The sequence below is a fragment of the Penicillium subrubescens genome, assembly GCF_028828155.1.
Source record: "Penicillium subrubescens strain IBT 31985 chromosome Unknown utg000002l_segment0_segment0, whole genome shotgun sequence".
Taxonomy (NCBI): domain Eukaryota; kingdom Fungi; phylum Ascomycota; class Eurotiomycetes; order Eurotiales; family Aspergillaceae; genus Penicillium; species Penicillium subrubescens.
The window spans coordinates 7,963,690-7,988,760 of record NW_026643152.1 but is presented as its reverse complement, the minus strand read 5'-3'; the positions used below and the strand labels follow the sequence as shown (position 1 = coordinate 7,988,760).

At 48.2% G+C, this 25,071-nt stretch overlaps 12 protein-coding genes across 12 annotated transcripts; 5 read left to right on the top strand and 7 right to left on the bottom strand.

The window, feature by feature from the left end:
* Positions 1 to 358: 358 nt before the first annotated feature.
* N7473_004217 (uncharacterized protein) lies at positions 359 to 1,332 on the bottom strand (the record flags this gene model as incomplete). Its single annotated transcript, XM_057150157.1, has 2 exons — positions 359 to 1,198; positions 1,249 to 1,332. The coding sequence occupies 2 exons, from the start codon at positions 1,330 to 1,332 to the stop codon at positions 359 to 361; spliced, it is 924 nt and encodes a 307-aa protein (XP_057013811.1).
* Positions 1,333 to 4,762: 3,430 nt separating this feature from the next.
* Positions 4,763 to 6,873, top strand: N7473_004216 (uncharacterized protein; the record flags this gene model as incomplete). The annotated part of the gene is made up of 2 exons (XM_057150156.1): positions 4,763 to 5,617; positions 5,674 to 6,873. 2 exons carry the CDS (start codon positions 4,763 to 4,765, stop codon positions 6,871 to 6,873), a joined length of 2,055 nt encoding a protein of 684 aa, XP_057013810.1.
* Positions 6,874 to 7,663: 790 nt separating this feature from the next.
* On the bottom strand, positions 7,664 to 9,302 carry N7473_004215 (uncharacterized protein; the record flags this gene model as incomplete). Its single annotated transcript, XM_057150155.1, has 6 exons — positions 7,664 to 8,011; positions 8,080 to 8,164; positions 8,228 to 8,529; positions 8,595 to 8,876; positions 8,983 to 9,031; positions 9,091 to 9,302. The coding sequence occupies 6 exons, from the start codon at positions 9,300 to 9,302 to the stop codon at positions 7,664 to 7,666; spliced, it is 1,278 nt and encodes a 425-aa protein (XP_057013809.1).
* Positions 9,303 to 9,919: 617 nt separating this feature from the next.
* Positions 9,920 to 11,846, top strand: N7473_004214 (uncharacterized protein; the record flags this gene model as incomplete). The annotated part of the gene is made up of 3 exons (XM_057150154.1): positions 9,920 to 10,487; positions 10,512 to 11,188; positions 11,319 to 11,846. The coding sequence occupies 3 exons, from the start codon at positions 9,920 to 9,922 to the stop codon at positions 11,844 to 11,846; spliced, it is 1,773 nt and encodes a 590-aa protein (XP_057013808.1).
* A 728-nt stretch (positions 11,847 to 12,574) lies between these two features.
* On the bottom strand, positions 12,575 to 13,913 carry N7473_004213 (FAD-dependent oxidoreductase; the record flags this gene model as incomplete). Its single annotated transcript, XM_057150153.1, has 2 exons — positions 12,575 to 12,889; positions 12,963 to 13,913. The coding sequence occupies 2 exons, from the start codon at positions 13,911 to 13,913 to the stop codon at positions 12,575 to 12,577; spliced, it is 1,266 nt and encodes a 421-aa protein (XP_057013807.1).
* A 603-nt stretch (positions 13,914 to 14,516) lies between these two features.
* Positions 14,517 to 14,975, top strand: N7473_004212 (uncharacterized protein; the record flags this gene model as incomplete). The annotated part of the gene is made up of 1 exon (XM_057150152.1): positions 14,517 to 14,975. One exon carries the CDS (start codon positions 14,517 to 14,519, stop codon positions 14,973 to 14,975), a length of 459 nt encoding a protein of 152 aa, XP_057013806.1.
* A 137-nt stretch (positions 14,976 to 15,112) lies between these two features.
* Positions 15,113 to 15,720, bottom strand: N7473_004211 (carboxymuconolactone decarboxylase family protein; the record flags this gene model as incomplete). Its single annotated transcript, XM_057150151.1, has 2 exons — positions 15,113 to 15,220; positions 15,280 to 15,720. 2 exons carry the CDS (start codon positions 15,718 to 15,720, stop codon positions 15,113 to 15,115), a joined length of 549 nt encoding a protein of 182 aa, XP_057013805.1.
* Positions 15,721 to 16,411: 691 nt separating this feature from the next.
* On the bottom strand, positions 16,412 to 18,189 carry N7473_004210 (uncharacterized protein; the record flags this gene model as incomplete). Its single annotated transcript, XM_057150150.1, has 6 exons — positions 16,412 to 16,963; positions 17,025 to 17,137; positions 17,202 to 17,331; positions 17,403 to 17,504; positions 17,557 to 17,722; positions 17,795 to 18,189. 6 exons carry the CDS (start codon positions 18,187 to 18,189, stop codon positions 16,412 to 16,414), a joined length of 1,458 nt encoding a protein of 485 aa, XP_057013804.1.
* Positions 18,190 to 19,283: 1,094 nt separating this feature from the next.
* On the top strand, positions 19,284 to 20,228 carry N7473_004209 (phytanoyl-CoA dioxygenase family protein; the record flags this gene model as incomplete). Its single annotated transcript, XM_057150149.1, has 3 exons — positions 19,284 to 19,632; positions 19,693 to 19,911; positions 19,966 to 20,228. The coding sequence occupies 3 exons, from the start codon at positions 19,284 to 19,286 to the stop codon at positions 20,226 to 20,228; spliced, it is 831 nt and encodes a 276-aa protein (XP_057013803.1).
* A 454-nt stretch (positions 20,229 to 20,682) lies between these two features.
* N7473_004208 (HD domain-containing protein) lies at positions 20,683 to 21,415 on the top strand (the record flags this gene model as incomplete). The annotated part of the gene is made up of 3 exons (XM_057150148.1): positions 20,683 to 20,821; positions 20,876 to 21,089; positions 21,151 to 21,415. The coding sequence occupies 3 exons, from the start codon at positions 20,683 to 20,685 to the stop codon at positions 21,413 to 21,415; spliced, it is 618 nt and encodes a 205-aa protein (XP_057013802.1).
* A 221-nt stretch (positions 21,416 to 21,636) lies between these two features.
* On the bottom strand, positions 21,637 to 22,442 carry N7473_004207 (HNH endonuclease family protein; the record flags this gene model as incomplete). Its single annotated transcript, XM_057150147.1, has 4 exons — positions 21,637 to 21,749; positions 21,802 to 21,940; positions 21,997 to 22,171; positions 22,237 to 22,442. The coding sequence occupies 4 exons, from the start codon at positions 22,440 to 22,442 to the stop codon at positions 21,637 to 21,639; spliced, it is 633 nt and encodes a 210-aa protein (XP_057013801.1).
* A 551-nt stretch (positions 22,443 to 22,993) lies between these two features.
* N7473_004206 (C6 finger domain protein) lies at positions 22,994 to 24,557 on the bottom strand (the record flags this gene model as incomplete). The annotated part of the gene is made up of 2 exons (XM_057150146.1): positions 23,949 to 24,557; positions 22,994 to 23,881 (listed from the first exon to the last, which is right to left on the bottom strand). The coding sequence occupies exons 1-2, from the start codon at positions 24,429 to 24,431 to the stop codon at positions 22,994 to 22,996; spliced, it is 1,371 nt and encodes a 456-aa protein (XP_057013800.1). The 5' UTR covers positions 24,432 to 24,557.
* Positions 24,558 to 25,071: the final 514 nt, after the last annotated feature.

The window sequence follows — 25,071 nt, the reverse complement described above, 5'->3', positions numbered from 1 at the left end:
GGGAAATCCATTATTTTCACCTTGCCAATAATGGAGGGTTGATTATCGGTCAAGGTGTGCGTGTGAGAAAATCCGGGGAAACTTGGAAATTGGACGGAGAACTTTTCGTGCCAGGAGGAGAGGAGAAGAGAAGCTACACGACAAGGGTAACTGCCTTGCAGCCTGAGGCTCCCAGTCCCGTGAGTCCTTGCCTAAGCCATCATTAACACATATGTCAAGTATTTCACGGATAGAAAGAGTGCACAGATATAGCAATTCCAAGGACTCTTACATCAGAAATTGAAGAAAATTTGTAGGATTTCCAGGATTATAGCAGTAATAGTATATACACTTTACATCGAGATATCGGTCCCATTCATCACGGGAACCCCATTTTGTGACTGCCTTGTGGACTATCTTCGTGCTGGTCAAAATGCTCTTTGGCCCAAGGGCTCCGCAGACGAATAGCCTTTCCTTTATAGAAGAAGATGAATAGGATGGGCACCAACAAAATGGATATGAATCCTAGAAGGCTAGAGGCCCACTCATAGTCCAGGTTCTCATACATCTGAGTCGCAAAGAGAGGAAACCCAGCTCCTACCACGTTGCGAACAAGAATCACACCCGCAAGTGCAGAGGCAGAATAGGTTGGATAGCTGTCGACAATATAATTGAGAATACTGAGAATCACAATGTAGATTCCCGCTCCAAACAGGGAGGAGGCAATGATCGGCACAATCCAGTGAATCGATCGGTAGCTGGTCCATCCAAACCAGAACAGGCTGACAGGGATCATCATGGCACCACCCCGCGCCATCCACATACGCGCCTCAGGGACACCTTTGCCTCCGTTCTCTGCAACTTGACGGAGGTAATATCGCTCTTGGAGAGGGTACAGGCAAAACGCGACAATGAGGCAAATGGCCATGCCGAGGAATGCAAGCCCCTGCTGGCCGACATTAAAAGGATGCCCCTTGGGAGCTCCAAAGACGAGCGGGATTGTCTCGTTGAATAAATAGACGAGAATGTAGAGGAATCCGTTGTAGATGACGGAGAAGGTGGTGATCGGCTCGGAGAACAGGAACCGGAATGGTCGGGTAAGGGTAATGGCGAATAACTCATGTAAGCCCTTTCGGCCGCTGGCGTTTACGTCGACAGTCGACTCTGCAGATCGGAGGCTTTCCTTTTTCATCTGCATACGTGCCCGCTTTGCCTTCTTCTGCAGGATGGTTGTGTCTCGGGCACTGTAGTGACGAGGAGGATCCATACGACACCGGTGATAGCCATCAGGACCCAGAATATCATGCGCCAATCTGCGTTCAGTCCGATATAGCCGGTAATGACAAGGGCCATCGGTGGTCCTAATGTGCTGCTGAGTCCATACACTGCCATAGGACCTCCGCTCTCATTCCGTTCCCACAAGTCGCTGATACTGCCACCGGTGTTGGTCAACGGGGCGCCTCCGGCACAGCCCGCAATGAATCAGCAGACAAGGACAGTACTGATGTTTGGAGCGAGTGCGAGGGGGAGCTGAAAGATGAATAGGAGAAACCATGACACGACATAGACAGGCTGGCGGCCAAAATACTCCGATAACGGAGCAAGCAACACAGGACCAATGGCATATCCCAGCACATACAATGAGAGACACAGAGTTGTAACCTCCGACGAAACACCGAATTCTTCCTGGATGCGCCCGAGGAGATGCCTCATGCACACCAAGTTCTATGATTTAGAAGAACGGTTAGAAAAAGAGCCTCTATCGGTGGGAAGGCAGGAATTGCAAGCAGTTCAACTTACCTGAAGACATTGAGCATGCTAACCACACAGGTTATATACCATTTCCGCGATTTGGGCCAGTTCCGGGGATTATCATTGTCTTTCAAACCGTAGGTTATGAGGATTGGAAGTGCGTCATCGGGACAGCTCCTCGCCTTTTGCGAGAGCTTGCTCTTCGGACAGGAGAAGAGTGGAGGACTCGCGCAATGAATCGGATGACTTTTTCGGTGTCCGGCGTATCGCCAGGGCGGATCTCTCCTTCAAGGGAGGCCATGCTTGGTCCAAACTCGATCTATGCACAAAGTGACGACTTTGGCAAAAGGTGCGGCAGAAAATGCAGGTGTTAGGGAGTGACGAGGAACCAATAATGGAAGCCAAGGTTTCCAGTTATAACTTGGAACTTGGGCCGAACGCATAATTTTGGCGAAGCCGAGCCGATCGGAGAAGAGAGAACCAGCAAGTGGGTGGAGTAATGACGGGCAGTCTCGAGTTTTTACCCGAGGAGAAGAACCCACGGGGCCCCTCCAATAACCAAACTCCAATACCCCAATGAAAATGCCTCCATTGGAGGTTGAACGAGGCGAATGGTCGAAGATGTGGAGAGAGTTTGGAGAGTTGCCCAGGTCGGTGTGCCGAAGATGAAGCAACGAGGCGCAAAATAAGTCAAGTAGTGAAATGCTTGGCCAACTCGGCCGACTTGGCTGATCCACAGGCTCCACTGTCAACGAAAAGCCCATTAGCAATCTGTTTTCCGGTGAGGGAATTAGATATGAACAATGAAGTCACGATGAATTATGCATCATCACTACGGGGCCTAGAGAAGAGCTCGCGTGCAAGTTAGGGGGATAAGAAATGCCAGGACTGACCAATCGTGGAAAAGATATGGTAGAAAGACGTGGTCAATGGCCGAAAGTGTTATCGAACTAGGAGTCACTCTGGCTGAATATGTAGGCGGAGATAGATTTACCTTTCGGATACGAAGTTTGCATATCCCTATGCACAACACACCTGGTCTCGAAATTTCTCCGGATTTGCTTTTGGCGCGAATAGATGGGAAGCTCCCTGTAAAACAGTGATGATATGTACTGAATTTTGTTCCCTTCATTATCATGACTGAGCTTCATAATTGTCTACAATACGCGGTTCTATCAGATGGGACTCATACCGACGTAGTAAGGTAGGGCTGAATTGATACATGAGGCTCCCCACACCATCTACGAAATAATAATAATGTACGTACATAGAAGGCGTACTGTAACCTAACTTTCGGGAAAACTGGCTAAACTTGGCTCTCGACCGCCACAGCCGGACGATCTATACCCTTTATCCGCGGTCCATGATCTTGGAATGGGCATTTCGAAGCTGGATTTGTCTGGCACGGGATAAGTTCAACTGTGCTCTGGCCGTTAGGACTACGGAAGCGAAGGTTTTCAGCCATGTACGTTGCCAGAGTGATAGTCCTTGCAATTCATCGGTTGATAACTCCCGATGCCAGGCCCCGCCACGCCCTGTGCATGAAACCCGGAGTTAAGGAACAGTCCCTTAGAAGGCTATGAACCCAGCCTTGAGTACGAACTTTGCCTTTAAAAATAACACATAGAGGAAGAGCTCATCTTGATACATCTATACATTCAATTGCGGTTACCAACTTACAATTTTGAGGTTGCAAATGTAATCTCCGACCATAATAATCTACTCTTGTGATAGCCTTCGCGGTTACAATCAACCCCATAACAAATCCAGTTTACCAAATTTATAGATATTATGTAGGTCAATATTATCTAGGCGGCAGCGGAGGGCCATACGCTGTTTATTGAATCGGCGTGCAACCCCATAAAGCGAGGTAATCTCTTCGTTCTTATAAGCCTGGATTGTCTGGACGCTGGGAAGAATCTTGCCTCCCCGCATCCAGAGAAGTTATCTCCAGCGGACTTTTGTCCCACCCCCACCGGAAGCCCCGCCAAGGTTTAGGGTGGAAGTTTGGCTTAGGGTCCCATGACCGCCATAATAATGATAACGGGTGTTAGGAAAGGCCGTTCGTTAAGCGGCAGCTGTCAACTCCATCTTAGCACCTTCCTACCAATCCTCCCAGTTTAAGCAGTACTCCGAATACGCGTCCGTAGTGTTGTTTCTATCATGTCCAGCCAGTCCACTTATGATTGAACCAACTCCCCCAAAGTCTTTCTCCTCTGCAAAGCCCCGAACAACGACTAGACGCTCCAAAAGCTGCTGTCCTTACGCATCCAATGGCTCAATTTCCTCCACGTCACTATTGTGCACAGTGCAATCAACAATTCACGAGGAACGAACACCTGCAAAGACATATGGTAAAGCGTAAGGTGCCAGTGGAATGTTCTTACATATCAGATCAACGGCTGAGCAATTGCCCTTATAGATGGTGTGACCCGGCAATTTGAATGTGAAGAATGTTTCCAACGATTTAACAGAAGGTTTGGTTGTAACCCCGCCAGTCCCCTCATGGAAAAACCTGTCCCTCACACGGCCTAGAGATGTTCTGCGGAGACATGAGAGAACGCGTCATTCGGATGATGTCGTGTCAATGAGTCCGACATCCGGGACCCAGTCCCATCAGAATCCCAGAGTTGCCATCGCCTGTGATGAGTGTGCAAAAGCCAAGGTTCGCTGTAACAGCCGGTTTCCCTGCAGTCAGTGCCAGCGCAAGTCGCTAGTTTGTAAAATGGACAGGCCGCATCCCGCTGTGAAACGACGAAAGAATGAACCATTTCAAGTAGCTGATGAACTGCCCGGGCCGTCATTACCCAACGCCAATAATGCTGCACATATGATTTCCGACATAATGTGGCCAGTGGGTCCCCAGGTCAGTCTTAGCTTATTTCCTCGGCGCATTAAATTATGCTTTTAATATTATTGTCATGAGTAAAAGGTACTCCCATCCGCTTGTTCAAAAACAGCATCACTCGGGTCGCCCTCCAACCACGAGGAAATGCTTGTAAATTTGACAAATATACCTGATTCATCATCGATGAACCTACTCGATGAACTGGGAGGCTATGATCTAAACCTGCTGGACTTTTCCTGGTCATTCCCGTGGGACGTGCACACCCCTCGTCCCCAAGACGGCATCATAAACTGGCCGACCGGGGATCATCTTCTCCAGGCTAAGCCTGGTGAAGTCTCAACATTTTTAGATGGGCCGACAGAAAAGGTAACAGACCGCCGGCGAGGAAAACACGTCCTAAGAACTGATGGCACCATCAATCCCTATGCCAATTGCCCTTTTGAGTATCGATTTAAACGAGGACCGACGGTAAATGCTCATCGAATCTACACATTTCTCCACGACCAGGAGAGCTGGGAACAAGTCAAATCTTCCATTGTGGGCTTCAGAACAAATCGACCAATGCCTAGGATTGTCGCTTCATTGAGAGACACTATTGTTGCTCGAGTCCACGGGATGCTTTACAAATTACTTGATCGCATTGGCTTCTTGCATCGTTTCCCTCCTTTGGACACAATTGAACATTGCTATTACGCCTACCAACAAACATTCTCGAAATTGTATCCAATTGTTCACCCGACCAGTCTCCTTGAATCCTTCGGCAAAAATCAAGACCCCGATAGCGATATTGGGCTTTTCCTCGCCACCACCATGGCACTTGGCTGTCTTGTTATTCCAGTCGAAAAGGCTCGTGCATTTTCTGTTGAGCTAGTTTACCTAATTCGCTTCACCATCACCGATAACGCCTTTCAAGACGAAATTTGCCTCCTCGACAATTGGGTATTGAGTGCATGGATCATGATGCTCGCGTTCAGTGCTTGGTCAGGCAGTAAAAGACATATGGAAATTGCGGAAGCCTTCAAAGGTATCCCAACCACTGTATGCCGCAAATCCCCCTCAATGGCAGAGCTCCCCTTGTTAATTGTTGAGCCCAGTACTTCCTTCGCCGCGGATACTACAAAGCACGGCCTAATTCCAATCCCGGAAGCCAATCCAAAGCTAGCGCCTCCTGGTCCAAGTGGATCAACAAAGAAAGAGAGCTCAGGCTTTGTCAGATATTGTTCCTCATCGACCATGAAATCAGCCTCCTTCACAACGTTCAGCCCGCAATCCCTTTTACCAGGTTGCAATGCCCGATGCCAGTGTCTGACGAGCTTTTCTTTCTGGATAATGAAGATCAGTGGCGAGAGACGCTTACTGAGTGGGCTGGAGATACAAACTCATCCACTAAACTCCATCCCCCATCTCTCGCATCATTTTATGGCTTGTTCCTGTCCTACAACTTTTTCGATCTCAAGTTGAGCGTAACCCCACTGCAGTTAAGGCTTTTACTCTGCCCCATCCAAACTCAGGTCATCCAGTACTCACAACGCTATCGATTTGTACCCATGGAGGAAGGATTTGAACCCTCGACACCTGTCTCAGAAACTGCCGAGTTCGTGCGACTTTATCAACAAGAAGAGTTGGAAAAGAGTCTTGTGAAATGGAATTTGCTATCAGAACAAGTTTTTGACGGCTTACCACCTTGGCAATCCCAAACAACCCCCCTACTACTTTGTCAACTGGTCTGGGTGGAGCTGTATATCTGTTTCGATGATGTCCAGTTGATCGCCGGCAAGGATGGGTTTGAAATTGGAAAAACATATCTTCCCCAATTACGAAGATGGGCTCAGTCCACATCCGCTTGGAAAGCTATCGCGCGTGCGGGGAATGTTATACGAATTCTTCAATCCAGGCAAGATCGCCCAGTCTGGTGGCCCATAGCTGTGTCCCGCATAGCCTTGGTGATGTGGTGTTACACCGTCGGACTAAATAGTCCTGTCGGCAATATGGCAGGTGTCAACTCCACTACTTCCAGTGCAGGACCCTTGATCGTGTTAAATGATCCGGCTAGGGACGGGACGTCCCGTGGAAGGAACATCCATCCTCGTGAGAGCATCATGTGTATCCAGGGCTCTGATGGAAAGCATATTCCGCTGTACGACGTGCCGAGGATTTTCGACTTCTACATACAGATGCTTGATGATTCAAAATCCCTAAATTCACCGCTTCTCAACAGTTCCCGCAATTTTTTACAGGATATCAAAGATTGCGGGATACCGTATGCAAAGGCCGAGGATGAATCAACCTGTTGAGATCAGACACGAAGGCAGTTAGTCCCGCATATTTGTTACTGCTCGTTGGTCTTTCAGTTCTTGGGTGTTTGACTGTATGTATGAAATTGCTGGCATCACCCACGGCGTTTGCAAAGTAAAGTGAAATATACAATATACAACTTTCATTCAGCCAGATTATTTGTACGGCATGGGGAAAGAGTGCATCTCGATACCTCCCGCAACAACGGTAGACTTTGGGAATTTTCATTTTGCTCTGGATGGTTCTCGTGGGGTATCGGGCCATTTAAATGGAGTTTGAAGAAATTCCACTGTTGGAACTTTTATATTTTTGGAGCTCGGCAGCATGTTTTTGGTAACGGCAATACTACATTTCTGCGAAAAGTGTGATTCCTTTTGAAAAATCACGTTTCAAAACCCGATCTTTTTATCGCTTTCAATAATTGAACGACAGAAAATTCATTTATTATAAATCCGCACTCCATTAATCAAATGTTACTGTTAAATCTATCCCTATGAGGAATGGCAAAACGAATGTTTTGCACTTCCTGGGGGGAGGGGGGAATGCGAACTCAAAAGTTAGATCCCCAAGGGAATTTCACTTTGAATTTATAAAGTATACCGAAATGTAGGTGTATGCATGATAGTAATGCCACCTCGCTTCTGTCGTTTGTTTGCTTGTCTCATAGCGATGGAGGTGATGAGAACAGATATTACTATGATCGAGGCGGCTATAAAGCAAGTATAAAGACCAGGTCTGTATACGCGGATCTGTCAGTATGAGAGAACAAACGGAATTGGAATTTTGGGGTCACTCAACCGACCCGTAGTTTGGCTTGTCTTGGTTGCGAAAGACAAGACTTCCAACCACTCCTCCCACACCACCAGCTCCAATAACCAGGGCCGACCCAAAGGCTCGCCGCCATTGGCCAACTATATTGTTGGATTGGTAGGTCAGAGAGGCTGGAATATTTGCACTACCGCTTCCGACAAGCATGAATGCCCCAAAATAACGTACAGGGCTCTGTTTTGCAAAGCCCAATACAGATATACCAACGATTTGCAAAATCGCATTGATAACAATAACTATGCCTCTTGCTTTGTATTTATCAGACAGCCAACTCTCTGCAAACCCGAGAATGCTGCCAAAGATATAACACTACCAATAATTGTTAACAACGTTTCTTAATTCTCGTGAGATCATATAAGGTAGACCATCAAACTTACAGGGGCACTCAGACTTTGTGCCGCAGCCTGGGAAAATCCAAGGCCTTCGTTCAAAATAATTGGTAAAAAATATACCGCGGAGTAGCTTTTCACCGGATTAGTAGTGAGTTCCCTCGGCTGGATGGTAAATCTGTCAGTTCGAACTTACTTAACTACTGTTGTCATGCAGAAATTCAGAGCGAACATCCAGCTTTTCCACTCCAGAGCATGACTTAGATACCTCTTAAGGATAAATGGTGTGACATGAGAATCACCGCGGTCTTTCTCAACCCGATCCATCATGATATCGATTTCTCCGTCGGTCAAAAACCAACGCGTTTGTTGTGCATCCTCAGGAAACCCAACGATAAAAAGCCACCCAATTAGTCCGATAACCACCGTCAAGATACCCTCTATAATGAAAATCCACCGCCAGCCGGCCATTCCAACGAGGCCATGCATTTGCTGTAGCTATATTGTCCACTCAGTTTTCATTAAACTTAATGGGGTGCGGTTCGTGCGGGGTCAATACACACTCCATAAGCGATAATCCCTCCGAGTCCACTCAACGCGCTACCAAGAAGGTAAAATATCGCAATTCGTTTTGCCGTTTCATGTCTTGTGTACCATGTGCTGATGAGGAAGATGCAGGTCGGGAAGAATCCGGCTTCAAGAAATCCTAGTGCGGCTCGCAGTCCAATATACGGCTGCCAGGTGTGCACAAGACCGAATCCAATCATAATAATGCCCCATGCAATTGTAATTGCACTAAGGAATACCCTTGGTCCAATCTTGCGGGCAACAACTGTCATGAGAGGCTGAAATACCGTATAGAAAGGGAAAAAAACAACAATCATGGTGGACTTCATCAGCCATATGTCACCTGGTTAGCTGGCTGTAGATAACTGAACGGATAGATCGTACATAATGAGTGCCAGAGAGATCGATGTCCTTCCCCATCCCAGCAACAACACTACAATAAGATGAATATGTTAGGCTCACGTCCTGTATTGTGATGTGGAATAGACATACGCATTGGCCAAGTTGGTTCGGTCGATTTGGCAGATAGTGTACATGATTGCAAGAACAACACACAGCCGAATATCAACTTTGCGTACAATTCTGTCCACTTCCGCTTGTTCATATGAAACTCCTGTTGATGGTAACAAGGATCCCCCTGTATCGCACATCTCTAGATGTTCTGCCGTTGCTAATGATTTTTCTGCGGAAGCTTGGATCTGCATAGTGGGCGGAAGGTTGTGAGCGATGTGGAACGATAGATTGTTTGAAATATAAGAGGACCGAAAGTGGCCACTCCAACTTGACTATATAGTTCTGTCGAACTGTGTTTGTAAGTAGTATTCATGAATTGTGAGAGATTGTGGACTTCCTAGCTATCGATCTGACGTCGCAATATCTATTTGATCCATGGATATCTTCCCCCGCATCCAGAAAGATGATCTCCGGTGAACTTCCGTCCCACCCCCACCGGAAACCCTCCAAAAACCGAGGCCGAGGATCCGCCTAGCTGAACCTTCTTTCGATTTGATCTGTTAATTGGGTAATGACACTCTAGTAGAGAAATTAGCGACTCTTTCCCCACAAAAGTATCTGGGGGCCACTTTAGCCCCGGGACGGATGTGGTGGTACCAAAGGCTAAGTCTGGCCAGAAAGGTCAATCCAAAATGACCAGACGGTGAGCGGTGGTGGGACGCAGCCGGGCAAGTGTGACAAAATACGCAGGCATCATGAACGGCCACATGCGCACAGCCCTTAAATAACACTGGCAGGTGTGAGTCCATGATTTGAACCATATTGAAATATCAGTGTTGATTATTTGTTAATCCACCTTGCTGCCACGATGCCGACCACAGCCGAGGATCATCAAAGCAAACATCCCGATCTGGAATGGCACCAGCTACCAACCCCAGAAGCTCACCCACGCTACACCTATCGTGGCTTTCAACCCGGCAGAAGCATTCTTACTACTGGACATTTTCGGTCTCCGGGTTGGCGTCCATTTACTGCAGATACCATCCTGGACAATGATGTCTCGATTCCGATGCGCGACGGAATCAAGCTCTACGCGGATATCTTTCGTCCTTGTTCATCCGAGGGTGGGAGGCAGACGGTCCCAGCAATCATTCCTTGGAGCCCATACGGCAAAACAGGAAACGGATGCCTTAATTACGACAACATCGCACCCTTTCGTGTCGGGTTGCACTTGAACCAAACCTCAGGTTATGAGAAGTTCGAGGGACCTGATCCTGCAGATTGGGTGCCTCGCGGATATGCGATCATCAATATCGATGCGAGAGGCGCCGGTGACTCGGAAGGGAACATGGTCTTCTGGGGCCAGCAAGAAGCGGAGGATATCTACGATGCAATCGACTGGATTAGCAAGCAAACCTGGTGCAACGGTTCTGTCGGTATGGCAGGGAATTCATAGTTAGCCATTGCCCAGATCAACTTTGCTTCTCATCTGGAGCATCCTGCACTAAAAGCGATAGCACCATGGGAAGGGAGGAATGATATGTATCGGGATTCTCTTGCAAGGGGGGGCAAGAAGCATAACGCGGGGTTCCAAAAGTTTATCCTGGCTGGATTTGCTGGGCGGAATTCTGTAGAGAATATGCCCCTGATGTTGGAGAAGAGACCACTGTTCGATGACTATTGGGAGAGCAAATATATGAACACTGAGAGAATCAGTATCCCAACCTATGTTGTTGCATCCTTTTCGTCTATGCTGCATAGCCGGGGCTCATTTGAGACTTTCCGTTCTGCTAGCTCCTGCCAAAAATGGCTGCGAGTTCACCCATACCAAGAGTGGTACGACTTCTACCGAGGGGAGATGGTTGATGACCTCCAAAGGTTCTTTGATAGATTCTTGAAAGAAGCTGAAAATGGCTGGGAAGTTGATACTCCCCCTGTTCGATTGTCCTTGTTGGGCTTCGAAGCAAGCGGTGGAATTACGAAGACCATTTGCGAACGACCGGAACTTGCATGGCCTCTGCCTCGACAAACACTGAAGAAGTTCCATTTGAATGCAGCGCAAATGGTGCTTCAACCCCAACAACCGCATGAAACATCATCTGTCTCATATGATAGCCAGGATCTGAAAGCTACTTCTGTGAGTTTCCCCATTCTATGAGAACGCCAGGGTCGCATGAGTCTATATCAATTCTGGCTTGGAGAGTATTCATCTTCTTAATTGGCTGGTGATATTTCATGCTGTGTTGACTTTGGGCTAACAGTAGTAGGATTTTAAAATATTCTTTGGAGAATACACCGAAATAGCAGGATACGCTAAATCTACACTATGGGTGTCCTGCAAAGATAAAAATGATCTTGACATCGCATTGCAAATTCGCAAGGTTTCCCGAGACGGCAAGCCTCTGGAGCACCTCAATTATCCATGCCCTGTTCCATGCGAACAAGTGCCAGACGTCAATACCGCCAAGTGCTTAGGACCACAAGGGTTTCTTCGTGCCTCGCATCGTATCACGAAAGACCCCGAAAGATCCACGGATCAGGAGGTATTTTATAGGCACGATAAACGCGAGTCAATTCCACCAGGCTCTATCGTCGAGCTCGAGATCACCCTTTGGCCTATCGGAATGGTATTTGCTCCTGGCGAAGGATTGATGTTGCGCGTTTCCGGTCATGATATGTGTTACCCGGAGACCGAGACGATTGGTATGGAGCCAGTTAGCAATGAGAATATAGGGGAGCATGTTATTCATACCGGAGGGAAGTACGAGTCGAATCTGATACTACCATTCATTTGAGCCTTTGCATACAACATGCCTAGTATTATGTTATAGGGGAATGTTTCAGTTGTGCTTTCCGTCAGTCGAATGCAAAGCAATTATCAGTTCTTTCTGATTCAGGTATAAATGCAACTGAGAGGAGTTTATCTAAAGCAAATATAATCTACACATGTAGAAGATAAGTCGATAAGTAGGCTTTTATTCAAAGGATAAAGAGAGTGATCACATCTGTACAATCTACTTCTCAACTTCGTAAGATGGCACTACCCCGAATATAAGCAGTTTAGTTTCACTTGCTATATCAACATAGAATTCTAATTAACTTATTTCAGTCATATGCACCAGGTTTAGTTATTGACTGAGTTCGGAGAGCAGCAGGTCTCATGATGGGTGTAAAGGTAGATCTCGGATATTTGCATGACTTTGTGATCAGGTTTTGCGGATGAGAAATGAACAATAAATATTGGATATGTGTATAAGATCGCCCCGATCATCTTCCAATCAGCGTAGTCACTGGATTACGATATTTTCTTGTCAAGGTTTCAAAACCTATCGACTGAGGCCTTGGTGGATTGTGGAAACGAAATACGGAGCGTAGAGTAAGGCCCTCTCTTAGTCGCCATACTATCTCTTATGAATATTGCCATTGGCTTGATCAGACTAATTTGAAAATTTGATCTCTTACAGTATTCGTGGAAATAGTAGAAACATCTTCAAATTGTGACGACACTGGCTGTTACATATTATCATTGAGCGACAAGCAGCTTCACATCAGTGACCAGTTGCGCCAAACCCTGGTTCAAACATTTGAGTCCATCACTGTTCTCATGAATCGCCTTGAAAAGGGGGTCCAACAGCGGTAGTTGGGGGTCTACTTCATAACATCGTTTAAAGTTCTTAGTGGCAGTAGGGCTGACGATATTGTTGAACACATTCAGCCTAGCATCAGACCATGCATCGAGAACCGATTCGGATGTTTGCCCTTTGAAAATCCCATCCAGTACGTCCGCCAAAGAATCAACATCCAAGATTCCTGTAGTCAGTCCAAGGCCTCCCCACGGCTGTTATAAAGCAGTTTCAAGTTAGCAAGGCTTCCATCGATCGTATTACGGGCAGTGGATAGATCAAACGCACATTGGTCAAATGAGCGGCATCTCCAACCAAGAGACATCGACCCTTCTTCATCGTCTCGCTGCTCCTCTGATGTATACGATACTGCTGCGCTCTCAGAAGCTGATACTTAAGGGGTCTTGGACCAGGGGTCAACTTGTCCAACTTCTGTTTCAAAGTCTTGTCAAACATGTCCGGGTGCGATTCCTCCTCTCTAATTATCAGAGTGCAACGCCAGAGAATTGGCCCCGGGCCAGAAGGCTTCTCAATGACAGAGAAAAATGCGAAATCAACCGGGTCAACATAATACAAGCTCGAAGGGCCATCTTTTGGTGGCGGAAGATTAATGAGCATGTCCACCGCAACCACAATTTGGTTCCAGGTAAATCCATTGAGATGTAATCCGAGCTGCTTTCGAATCACTGACTTGCCGCCATCGGCCCCCACGAGGAACGCCCCAGTGATCTCGGTCACGGAACCGACAGAGTTCACCACAGTGACCGTAGCGGAGGTCGAATTTTGCCGGAGCTCAACAGCAGTATGTCCCAAAAAGACAGCTGCCAAGTCTGAGGCGAGAATCTTAGGCATAATGATCTCACGAAATCGGTTTTGTGGAAGGGCAAGCATGCCATGGCCGACGTCACCATCCCTAAGGGGAGAGTTGATATAGGGATCCCACGTCGCGATCAAGTCCCCCCAAATCTTTTCGCTTCCACCCATCACATCATCACGAGGTAGCCTTCTCCAGGAGAACCCTCGCTTGATGAAGCCTTTTCCCTTCACATCCTCCCAGATTCCAGCTTTCTCGAGGGCGGCATGAGTGCAACCGGGATATCCCAAGGCACGGAAATGAGGCTGGATTTCTACCTCCTGCTCTATGAGAGCAACTCGAATACCCTGTCGTATAAGTCGTAAGGTAAGAAGACACCCTGAAGGACCGGCTCCGACGACAATGACTTCGGCTTCAAAAGCCATTGGGAATAGGTACTATTTGGGAGCAGAGTCAACGGTGGCACGGAATTCGCTTGAACTGAACAATGATAAATTTCTGAAATGTTGCGAGGGATGTATTGTGACTACATTTATGTCCTGAGGTCAATTTTGAAGATTTCCTGCCTATGTAGGTAACTTCAACGAATGGAATAACCCCGAAAGGGCGGCAGACTAGCGTTCCACCGCCACCGGGACCGTCAATCTAGCGCTTCGGATCAAGTGGGTCTTTAACTGTAAATAATTCTGGTAGATGGAAGCAATCATCGGATAGTGCGGGGATAATGAGGGGTATGGTAGCATGGAATCGGGTCCCACCACAACGGCGATTCGCAAGTAGACTGATTTATGCATTGCATTATCTTGATTGTGCTTCAATTCGCTCATGTTATTTACTGAAAGCCAAAGGACCATTTAAAATTGCACATCGTTCCCTCGGAAACATTCCTTGCTTTTCAATGTAACTACCATAAAAACCATTCATTGAATTGAAATTCCCGGGCCTACAGCATTAAAAATACATCGGCTTCCCTGGCACACCACAACCTACATTTTCAGCAACACTTCCTTCCACCCAAAAGTTCCACCATGGACCTTGAGAAACAGGCCTTAGCACGCGTTTTGATTACTGCCGTGATGCATCGCTATGCATCGCATGCACGTGATCGCGCCGACTGGAACGCCATTGCCAGCTGTTTTGAACCAGATGGAACTTACCGTTTATCGAACGGTCGTGAGATACTCCCAAGTCAAGCGAAAGAAGTCGTCCGGGGTAACGAGGCCAAATATATCCGTCACCATATCACAACGATCGATATTGTATTTGTCAATGAAGATGAAGCACACTCGAACGCCCAATTCTTTGCCACAACCGAACACAAATTTCTTGATCACTCGGGACACTGGAGGGACATATTTTGGAGACAGAAAGACGGGTCGTGGTTGATACATGATCGGACTATCGTGACCGAAAAACAAGATCCGGAGGGTTGGTCTGCCAAAGTGTGTGGGGAGGATGCCCTTCTCATGTCAAAGAGATGTAAATAAAGGCTTCTTTGGATTTATTTGGTTGAAACCACTTGGTTACTGAATAGAAACCGACATATTTTGTTAAATAATTGTCGAGCCCATGCATGTCAGTTAAATGAAGCTAAGATGACTTTCGACCTAGTCAGTAGATAGTGTCAACCTTGACTAGCCCATTCCTTAACCTTTTCATAATCGCCAGAAACCTCCGGATCAATAGTCACTCGTAATGTTGTAGAAAGGCGCGCCCACATGTAATAGAACCCCTGCGATGATGAGACACTTGAGGATCTGGAAAAAAAAGTAACAATTCCATGAGTCTTACTTGAGCTATAATTATCTCCACTAACTGCCTCTCGTCAAACCATTTGCTTGCTTCAAGGAAACTTTCATCCCGCGCCACTGGAGAATCAATAACTTCATCAAGAAAGGCGAGGAAAGCAATGTCTCTCTCATCCCACGCTTCGGGATTCTGAAGATCACGGTTTTGGAGAGCGTCAATTTGGCTTGCGGTGACACCCGCTTTTTTGGCGTCATTGATGTGTCGTACCCAGATATACTGGCATTCAAATTTAACACCACAAAAGAGTGAGAGGATCTCTCGCAGATTCACAGGAATAGACAACGAGCTAATACATGCGGTTCCGAGAGCCATCCCCGGACGAAGGGTTGCAGGAGAGTGTGCCCACATTCGCACCATATTCGCGGAGGGCAGCTCCGGCGGATGGTTTTCCGGTGAGGGATATGGCAGGCGTTCCGTATTCATTGCGAGAATTAAAGGGTACCTAGCAGAAATTCGTTCGAAGATAGGATTGTAATCCGAATTTTAGGAATATAAGACCTACTTATGCAAATTGATGAGGACACCGTGGATCGGATAAGAAGGGATCAACAACATGGAAATTTCGCTCTATAGTCAATAAAATTAGCAGAACAGACACAATGTAATGGGATTATAGGGTATGTGTTCCGCACATAGAACTCGATCGCGTTGAACATCGAATAGCCAGGGGATGTTAGCTAGGAAATGCTACAGCCTAATCGAGCAGGCCGGCAGGAAAGTAGTTAGAAGATGACTGGAAGAATATCGGCCCGTGCCCCAGTGGATTCAGCTGTCGGGAGTCCAAATGCCAAGTTTAGTATATGTAGATACGTAGATCCCTTCGTGGCCTAGCAGGGTCAGACAGTCTGAATCGACCCACTTCTAGGTCTAGCCAGGGATGGGGGGGCTATTCCTAACAAAGGGCGTGACCTAGACAACGCAGCTACGTTCGGATACCTTGATCACTATGGCTTACATGTATGGAGGAGCGGAGTAGACATTACTAAGCTGTGGAGCCTGAATCATTTGCATACTCGGAGTGTTCCCGAAGTATCCCAACTTCATTAGATTAGTTATTTTGGTGGTCGGATTCCCACTCCGTGTCGGATGACCGAGGACTACCTTTTGGAGCCTTTCAGCTGACGCGATTGACGACCAACGCTTCACCATAGAGGTCAAAGTCGTATCCATTCTCCTGGAGGTATGCCTTGAAGCGAGCATCCTCCGTCTCCAGTTCTCGGGACATATCGGGGATCAAAAACCAGGCGATCAAACCACCGACGACAGTGAAGGCAGCTCCGATGAGGAAAACGGCTTGTTGACCCTTCTCAGTCGACTCGAATGAGTTTTGAATCGGCGTGAAAACTTGGGTTCCGATCGAAGCTCCGGCCTTGCCCACTGCCGCTGCAAATCCCAAGAAGTGACCACGGAGCGGGGTAGGGAATGACTCCGCAGCGCACAGGAAAGTCGCAACTCCAGGACCCATCTCTCCAAGCGCTTGGAAGATGCCATACATGACCACAAACAAGGGGAAGACGCTCTGGATAGGATGCAGGGCACCACCCAGAATGAATCCCCAAATGGCCCAGAGCATGAACCCGAGAGTCATGGTCTGTTTGCGACCAATTCGGTCCATCAGCCAGCCACCAAGAAGACATCCAGGGAGGTAGAAGGAGTTGATGACGGTCTGAGGAATACACGAGAGCTTTAGCAAATGATTAAATTTTCAGAGTTGAAAGTCAACTTACTCCGTATCCAATGTTTTGAACAGTTGTGTTGTTGGGATTCAACTGTTCAACGATAGTTGAGGAGAACAGACCGAATGGATAAGTCACAAAATCGTAGCAGAACCAAGCCAGAGCTAGAACGGAATGAATGTCAGTCCCATGGTACTTGATTCCTTATAGTAGGTAGGCGAGACTCACAAGTACCAAGCATTGGCTTCCAATAACGGCGGAGTACCAGCCAGTAGGGATAATTCGACTTGATCGCGTGCTTGCGGTACTGAGTGGAATTGATCATACGAACGCGGAAGAAGCAAACGGCCACAGGTAGCTGTCGACAGATTAGCTTTGCACAATTCCTCTCTAGGCATCGAGAGATCTCGAGAAATCAACAGCACTTACAATAAAGCCCAGGCCAAAGCTGACCCTCCACACACCCTCCGAGTTCTGCTGGTGATAGCAGGCCAGCACAATCAAAGCGACCAAACCGGCGGCAACGAACCCCTGTTTTCTCATAAGTATATCTACAGATTTGTACGGTAAAAATATCACATACCAGATCCACCGCAAAGTCAGTGGTTACCGCGACAAGGAAACCTCTCCGCTGGCGTAGTTGCGCCGTCTCATCCGCAGCCTCTGTCGCACTGGTGGCGCAAACCGGGTATTCACCTCCAGCACCGAAGCCTGCAATACCACGAGCAACGATCATCATCCAGAACATTCTAAGGCAATTCCTCGTTAGCCTTGATTCATCCGTATCTGTTGCTTCCGCGACGATTTCACAAGTCCCTTACCCGAGTTGAGTATTGCCGTGTGCGGCGGTAGCCAACACTACACCCAGGACCAAGAAGGCAGTGGCCGTGATCACGCCGGTGCGACGACCAATCCGATCAATCAGGACACCAAAGAAGAGCATGCCAAAGATCTCGCCAATCAGATACGAGTTGGACAGACGGGCCTTGATGGTAGAAGACATGCCATCCTTGTACAGGACGGAGAAGAGTGGCTCCATGTAACCGATGATCTGAGCGTTGTAACCGTCGCTGAAGAGAGCCAGACCCGCGATGACCACGTTCAGAATGCCCGATCGTTTCTTGGGTTGGGTCTCCTCCAGAGCCCAGTCCTCATTCTGCTTCTGCTCCTTGGAGTCGTCCATCTTCATGACGGAGTCACTTGGGGATGCCTCCATTGTTGATTCAGCAAAGGCAAGCTATGCCTTTTTGGGGTGTCCGCAGGTGAAGAGATGCAAGGATGAGATCAAAGTCCTCAGTCAAACACGGCCGAGGCGAGCACCATTTGTATGTGCGACCTGTGGTGATTCAACCCGTTCTGATGTTGTGTTCAGATACTGCTGAATGTCTATCTCGGTTCGGGAGATCCAATGACAAGCTTCTCTGCAGGCACGAGATGCACGATAAGGACGGACGGTGGGAAGTCCGTAACGTCCAACAATCCACAGCAACGCGCTAATGAGGCAGGTCCAAGCTCCTGTGAGCGACATCCGAGGACCAACAGCAGCAAGTGACGGTCTCCAAGGGGAAGCACACAAGGAGTGGGGGAGACATGAGGGAGGATGAGGAGGACTGGAGAGATGGAGAGACTTTGGTGAGGGCCGAAGTTGGGTAACACTAGAGCACGTGGCCCAAAAGAAAGGAAGCGAAAGAACAACGGACCACACGGAGTGGAGGATTTCGGAGTACTACCGTGGCATATTATCCAACCTCTTCATCGCAGGAGTACAATCCATACTACTGCATGGAGAATGACTGGACGGTTTTCTCTGGAGGTTTGGATGTTTGGCATTTCGGAGGGTTCCGTGGTGGGGGTTCGGCCAGTTTATCGAAGCCAATCAAATCGAGTCGTTTGGCCCATGTGGGATGTGAGAAGCATTGCGATTGGTCTGAGTTACTTGACCTGGCTAACTGTTTACGGTAATTAGTTAACTAGTCTTAGACCCCTGGTGTAACTATGTAAATGTGTACGGAGTACGGAGTAAATGTTCAGGGACCACCACGAAACCACCCGATGGCGATCTTCTCTCACTCTCTACCCCGATTGGGTTTAGATCTCGGTGCGAAGCGCGAAGGTCTATTATGATCTCAGCTCTCAAGCTAAGAAACTGATGCTCCTCACCCTTGTCCTTGCCCAATCTATAAAACCACCAGCTGCATCATTCTCCAATCCAAAGTGCACGTTCCTTTCCTTTCTTTTTCTTCATCTTTCGGGATCTGAGACTGGCACTTGGATTCATCCCACGTGTCATTCATCTGAACAAGGACCAAGATGGATAACTACCACTATGCTCTAACCCCAGAGCAGCTGCAGAGTTTCCAAGAAAAAGGGTATCTGCTCGTCCGTGGCTTCTTCAACCCGGAAGAATTCAAGGTCCTCCAGCGATGGGCACAAGAAGTCTATGACCTGCCCCAGACCCCTGGTGTGCCATGGATGCCCTACGACGAAGTGAATGCTCAAGGTCAACGGGTTTTGTGTCGCACGGAGAACTTTGCCAACTCCCACGCGGGCTTTGACAGCTTCCTGCGGGGAGAGCGCGCCACCAGTGCCTTGCAACAACTGGCGGGGGAGAAGATGCTCCTGTTCAAGGAGAAGATTAATTACAAGCTTGCAGGAAGTGGTACGTCTCTACTAGCTTGATCAGCTTCTGCGCTTGCCATGACTTACCAACAGTCACTAGGTGGCTTTGATCCTCACATCGATGCAAATGCCTACACACACGTCAAGAACATCAAGCATCTGACCATTCTCGCCGCCGTGGATGATATGAACGCGGTGAATGGTGGCCTAGAAGTCGTCAATGGCAGCCACCGCATGCAAGTGCCTCTGGGTTCTGATCGCTGCATTGAGCCCGCATGGGTTAAGAGTCACGAATGGACACCTTGTGACTTGCAACCAGGTAAGAAATTCGGCCATATGTGCCATCGTACTCCATGCTGACTGGAGTGTTCAGGTGATATCTTGATTTTCGGATCATATCTGGCCCACCGCAGCGGACCCAACACCAGCTCCAACGACCGAAAAGCCATCTACGCTACATACAACTGCGCCGCAGAGGGGGATTTGCATGACGAGTACTATGCGGATCGCCAGAAACTGTGGCCCGCAACCCACATGCGAAAGGAGGGCGAGTCATATGAAGAAGGCCGAACGCGGTATGCTTTCGGTACTCCTATGCTCACGGTGGATGGAAAGAGCCCTGTGGTCACAGCCTAAAATTAGCACTGGATAGTAGTGAAGGGCATAATCAAAAAAAGAGAACGAAGAGCATGAGGCGGAGGACTCCACTTTGTAAAGTAATAGGCCGGGGGTCATTAATTTGTGACTCTAAAATGGCATCATAATAAGGTCAAATTCACTCGGCCTATGGAGAAAGAAGAGTGTTATGAAGTTCCTGTACGGAGGCAAGTCTCGGAATATGCTGGGTACGGCCTATGACAGACTTTGTCGAGAAATGGGAGCTATCGCTCGCAAGGACCAGCTCAACGTCATACTAGTGGGACTTTGATTCCTATGGATCCTCCTGTGTCAGCGGAGAGGCCGAAGGGCAAATTTGGGAGTATAAAGGACCCCATTCCCCTCTCACCCTCCTCAAGAATTTCTACCACCTCCTTCCGTCCCTGGAATACCACAGCAAGACTGTCACCCGGTCTGTCTCATTTTAATCACCATGGAGCATAAGACACCAACTGAAAGAGCGAATGCTCTAGTCAGTGCTCTCGAAAAACATGGACAGGGCGATTATATCGGGGAATCGATCAACCAGCTCGAACACTCTTTGCAGGCCGCAGATCAGGCACGCAAGTCAGGTAGGCGCTCGGTGGGGATTTTTTGTCCGTACAATATCTCATCACTGGACATAGGAGCTCGAGATGAGCTGGTCATTGCTGCGCTGTTCCACGACATCGGTCAGATCATTCCGTTGGATTCCACGAAGGAGGTTCGCATGAACCTGCGGGGGAGCACAGAAAATGTCGGGCGAGTGGGTCATGAAGCCATCGGCGCTGCCTATCTCCAGTCCCTGGGATTCAGCGAGACAGTCTGTCGGTTGGTGAATAGCCATGTTGCAGCCAAAAGGTACTGTACCAATCTACCTGATCATGAGGATTCAGCACTAATTGAGGTTTCCTTTCAATAGGTATCTGACGGCAGTGAATCGTGGATATTATGATTCCTTGTCTTCTGCGTCCCAGAAATCTCTCGCTTTCCAGGGCGGTCCATTCCAGGGAGACGAGCTTCAGGCATTTGAACAGGATCCTCTTCGGGATGAGATGGTTTCTCTGCGATTGTGGGATGACACGGCCAAATTGGAAGAGGCGGAGACAACTACACCACGTGCAGGGACGTATGTCGATATCATCACTGCTCATCTTTCTCGGACACAGCTTCCGAGCCGCTCATGAGGATTGGGAGAAGTGGCCAGAACTTGAGACAGCTATGGTGTTACTGCCAGTTGATTGCTTCTACATATCACAAGAGTGTACAGTGGAATCCGCAAGCAATGAAATGAGCCAACAACCAAAAGGCTAAACGTCTATTCTTCATGTACTATTTTGAATTTTGAACGTTAACAACAATCCGTAGATCCAGGTGCGGAGCGGTCACTACTTCCATCAATCAACATCTAGCAAGTATCGAGCATGCTCGTCAGGGCGGATTTCTCAGCGGAGGTGATTGTGAGCTTGTAAACCGACTTGACCTTCACCCACATCTCAGCATATGTGCAGAAGTACGAGGCTATTCTCAGGTTAGCTAAATCTTCATGGCCGTGAGGGAAAGCGACACATACTAAGTGGAGGTTTCCATTCCTCGGGACCCTTATCACCCTTGGACTCGTTGACATTATCGGTCACGACCAGGAGTTGAGGATTGGTCAGGTCATTCGCAAAGGCTTGCCGAGCCGCGGTTGTCCATCCAGAAGCGCCCGACTATCAATCACATCAGTTCTCTTATTCTCACTCTCGCTGATTGAGGATATCCTTACCTTCCAAGCATTGGACAAGGGAACAAGGTGATCAATATCGACATCGCTCGAGGCAGTCCAGGTCGCACCGTCATATGGTGAGACCCATTTACCGCTAGTGATGGTACATCCACTCGAGCTTTGCACCACATTGGTCCCGTCACGCTTGAGCACTACTTCCCGGGTGTCGCAGCTCCTGCATGGACAATGAGCACGACATACAAGATGTGTGAGATTGGATTTGGATTCCGATTCACTTACCCAGATTGTGTGATCCAGTGGGGGAACTTGTCTCGAGAATACCCGTCTTGCGATCCTTGCGCGGCGACTGTCAGCGCAGCGAGCTCGCTCTTGGCAGTTGAGGCACTCGGCACACCAGGAGGGGATGGGGCCGGAAGTCCGGCGATCAGAGCAGGCTGCAATGCCAAAAGACCAATCAAGGTCTTTGTGACTTGAGAGAAGACCATTGTTGCGCGGCGATAGCTGGTAGATGGAGAGAATATGAAATTGAGATGAAGAGGAGTGACCAGTGCTTTTCCTGCCTCGACCAAGAATGCCAAAAGAAGCTTTCGGACTTGGGCGTCCAGCTTTTTATAATCCGCAAGGACATCTCGTATACAGGCTGATATAAATTATGGCAGATCTCCGACGGCATCCCGCCTGCCAAGAGATTCCTGAATAGATGGTTGTTTTGTGTGTTGATGCACTGTAACCTCGGCTGGGCGCTGGTCTTGGCCTTTGGCTTGGCACTGCAGGCTAAGATCCCGTAGTGTCATCCATGCCCATTCCAGACATTGTGATTGGTGCTTGATGAGCTTGATCAACAGTCCTTGAATCAAGGGGAAGTCACCTGGGTGAATCGCGAGTCATGGGTGGCGGCATTTCTCTAAGAAATTCGCCCAGTCGCGGCACGAGATTAGACTAGCCATGACAGGTGCCCCGCTCGACGATAAGAACCCTATGATTCTCATGATTGACTTGCTATAGATTGCTGCAGTACTGATGCGGCTCTCTTCGCCTAATCACCCGACTGCCAGTAAACAGGAAGCATGTCAATCAGCCGTCTCATCGTCGGATTGTTAGTGGCTTTGCAAAATGCCAACGCTTTGGCTAAAAGCATCTCCCGGTCAGTGGAAGAGCGCAGATTCATCCCAATCGCCAGGAAAGGCCAACAATAGTAATCAGCATAGTAATCCTTTTTAGGCTGAAGACGCTGTATCATGCTCATCCCTTGATGAGTCAAGTCTTCAACACCCATCTCCACGGATACAAGATCCAGGCCTTTCATTCTTCGGAGTAAGATTCGACAGCCGAGGATATACAACTTGGGCCCAATCAAGGTCGACTCGTGTAGGGCTTGAGTTGAAGGGCGTGTACTTGTGGAGTTGAGTTCTTCGTTACTCGGCTGCGCGCTCGAATCAGGACTTGAAAGTTCCGCCGATGATGCTTCGAGGCGTTTGTCCCATCGACACAGGTCATTCTCCAGTCGCTGACACAACTGCATGCTGACTTGGTCGAAGTTTGAAGATTGGTACAATCGGTATACGGTGTATATGCATCGAAATAGCTGCGGCGGAAAACCAAGCACTGGGGAAGTTGGTTGAGAAAAGATATCCTCGTGAAAATGGTCACTGAGAGCTTCTTCCGCCATTGAAAGCGCTGACTCAATCTCATACTGGTATGCACTAGTGGTCGAGAGAGCGTGGTCATCAGGTCTAAGCTCGCCTTGAAAGGGAAGACTAGTCGTGACATGAAAGATGAACGATTCATGGACGAGTCGATACATGACTTGGCCTACTCCAGAATATTCCACGCTATCTTCATTTGTCTGAGAATGCAGTCGCATCAATTGGGCAGCCCCTGCAATGTGTATAGCGACTCCTGGTGATGGTTTCTGCTTGGTACGCTAGGAGTTGAGAGACGTGAGAAACACTTTTGCTTGCTCGAGATGGCGCTGGAGAGTATGGACTCACTTCGTAGATACATAACATCATGATACCCAGCATGGTCACAACCCACTGGTCTTTTAGAGCACCATCATCCAGAATCTTTCGAAGCCCAGTGACTGCGTGAGTATAATGATATCGAGCGAGTTCGTGATATTCGGGGTCATTGCTGGGGATCTCTGCACCACAGCAGGCAAGCAAAGCATGCATGCAGAATGGATGTTCAAAGGCTAACGCTAGTGACCGGCGATTCAATTCATCACGCATCTGGCCATCTGCCGTAGGGCGAATAAGTTGGGGAATAAATCTGGATATTAGAAATTGGAAGAGAGGTCTGCTTCGTTTGTGATTCGCCGGCGAAGGAGGGAGATCTATCTGTAGCGATAGCCCATGAAGGCTTTCCGTGGGGGGTACAAGCATCCAATTTTGTGGTAAATTCCCACTGTCTGTCTCGGATAATTCCACGTCGAACGGCAGAGCACCAGGCCTTTCATTGTCGCTCACTACCATCGATAATTGGGTGAGTGAATGATCTGAGTCATGCCGCTGGATATGTTGCTTTTCGTCTAAAGCAATCTCTGCGGGAGAACAACTGCTGCGGACACTGTCGCTAGTAGAGGGGGATCGAGCCTCAGCTTGCCGGCGGATGATGCCCTCGTATTGCCAGACGCATTCCAAATTTAGCTTTGCACAGTTCAAGCACTGAGTACGGCATTCATCACATTTTTTCTTCCTGTTTCGACCTAGGCTCATGTCAGAAAATGTATAGATTGATAGCGGGTCCTAGAGCTCATGTGGATTCTTCCCCAGCGGAGACTGGACCGGCTTACATGTTAAACAGCCGGTTTTGGTGCGTAGATGGGCGGGCCGTCGCCGTGGTTGCCGATATTGTTTGCTCACAGAAGGCGAGGACTTTCTTCTTGTTATTTTGGCTTCACTCTCCATGGCTCTGTCAAAGATAGCTATGGATAGCCATTGAGCTCACTGATAATGCTGAGATGAGTCAGGGGTCGCAAATATGAGGTAACCAGTCAGAGGTCATGATGCATGTTTATCATATGATCGTATCTCTTGAAAAGCCAGCATATTAGCTGATGGCCATACCTTAATTGATGAAGTCAGCCACAAAGACCATACTCCAATATCACGG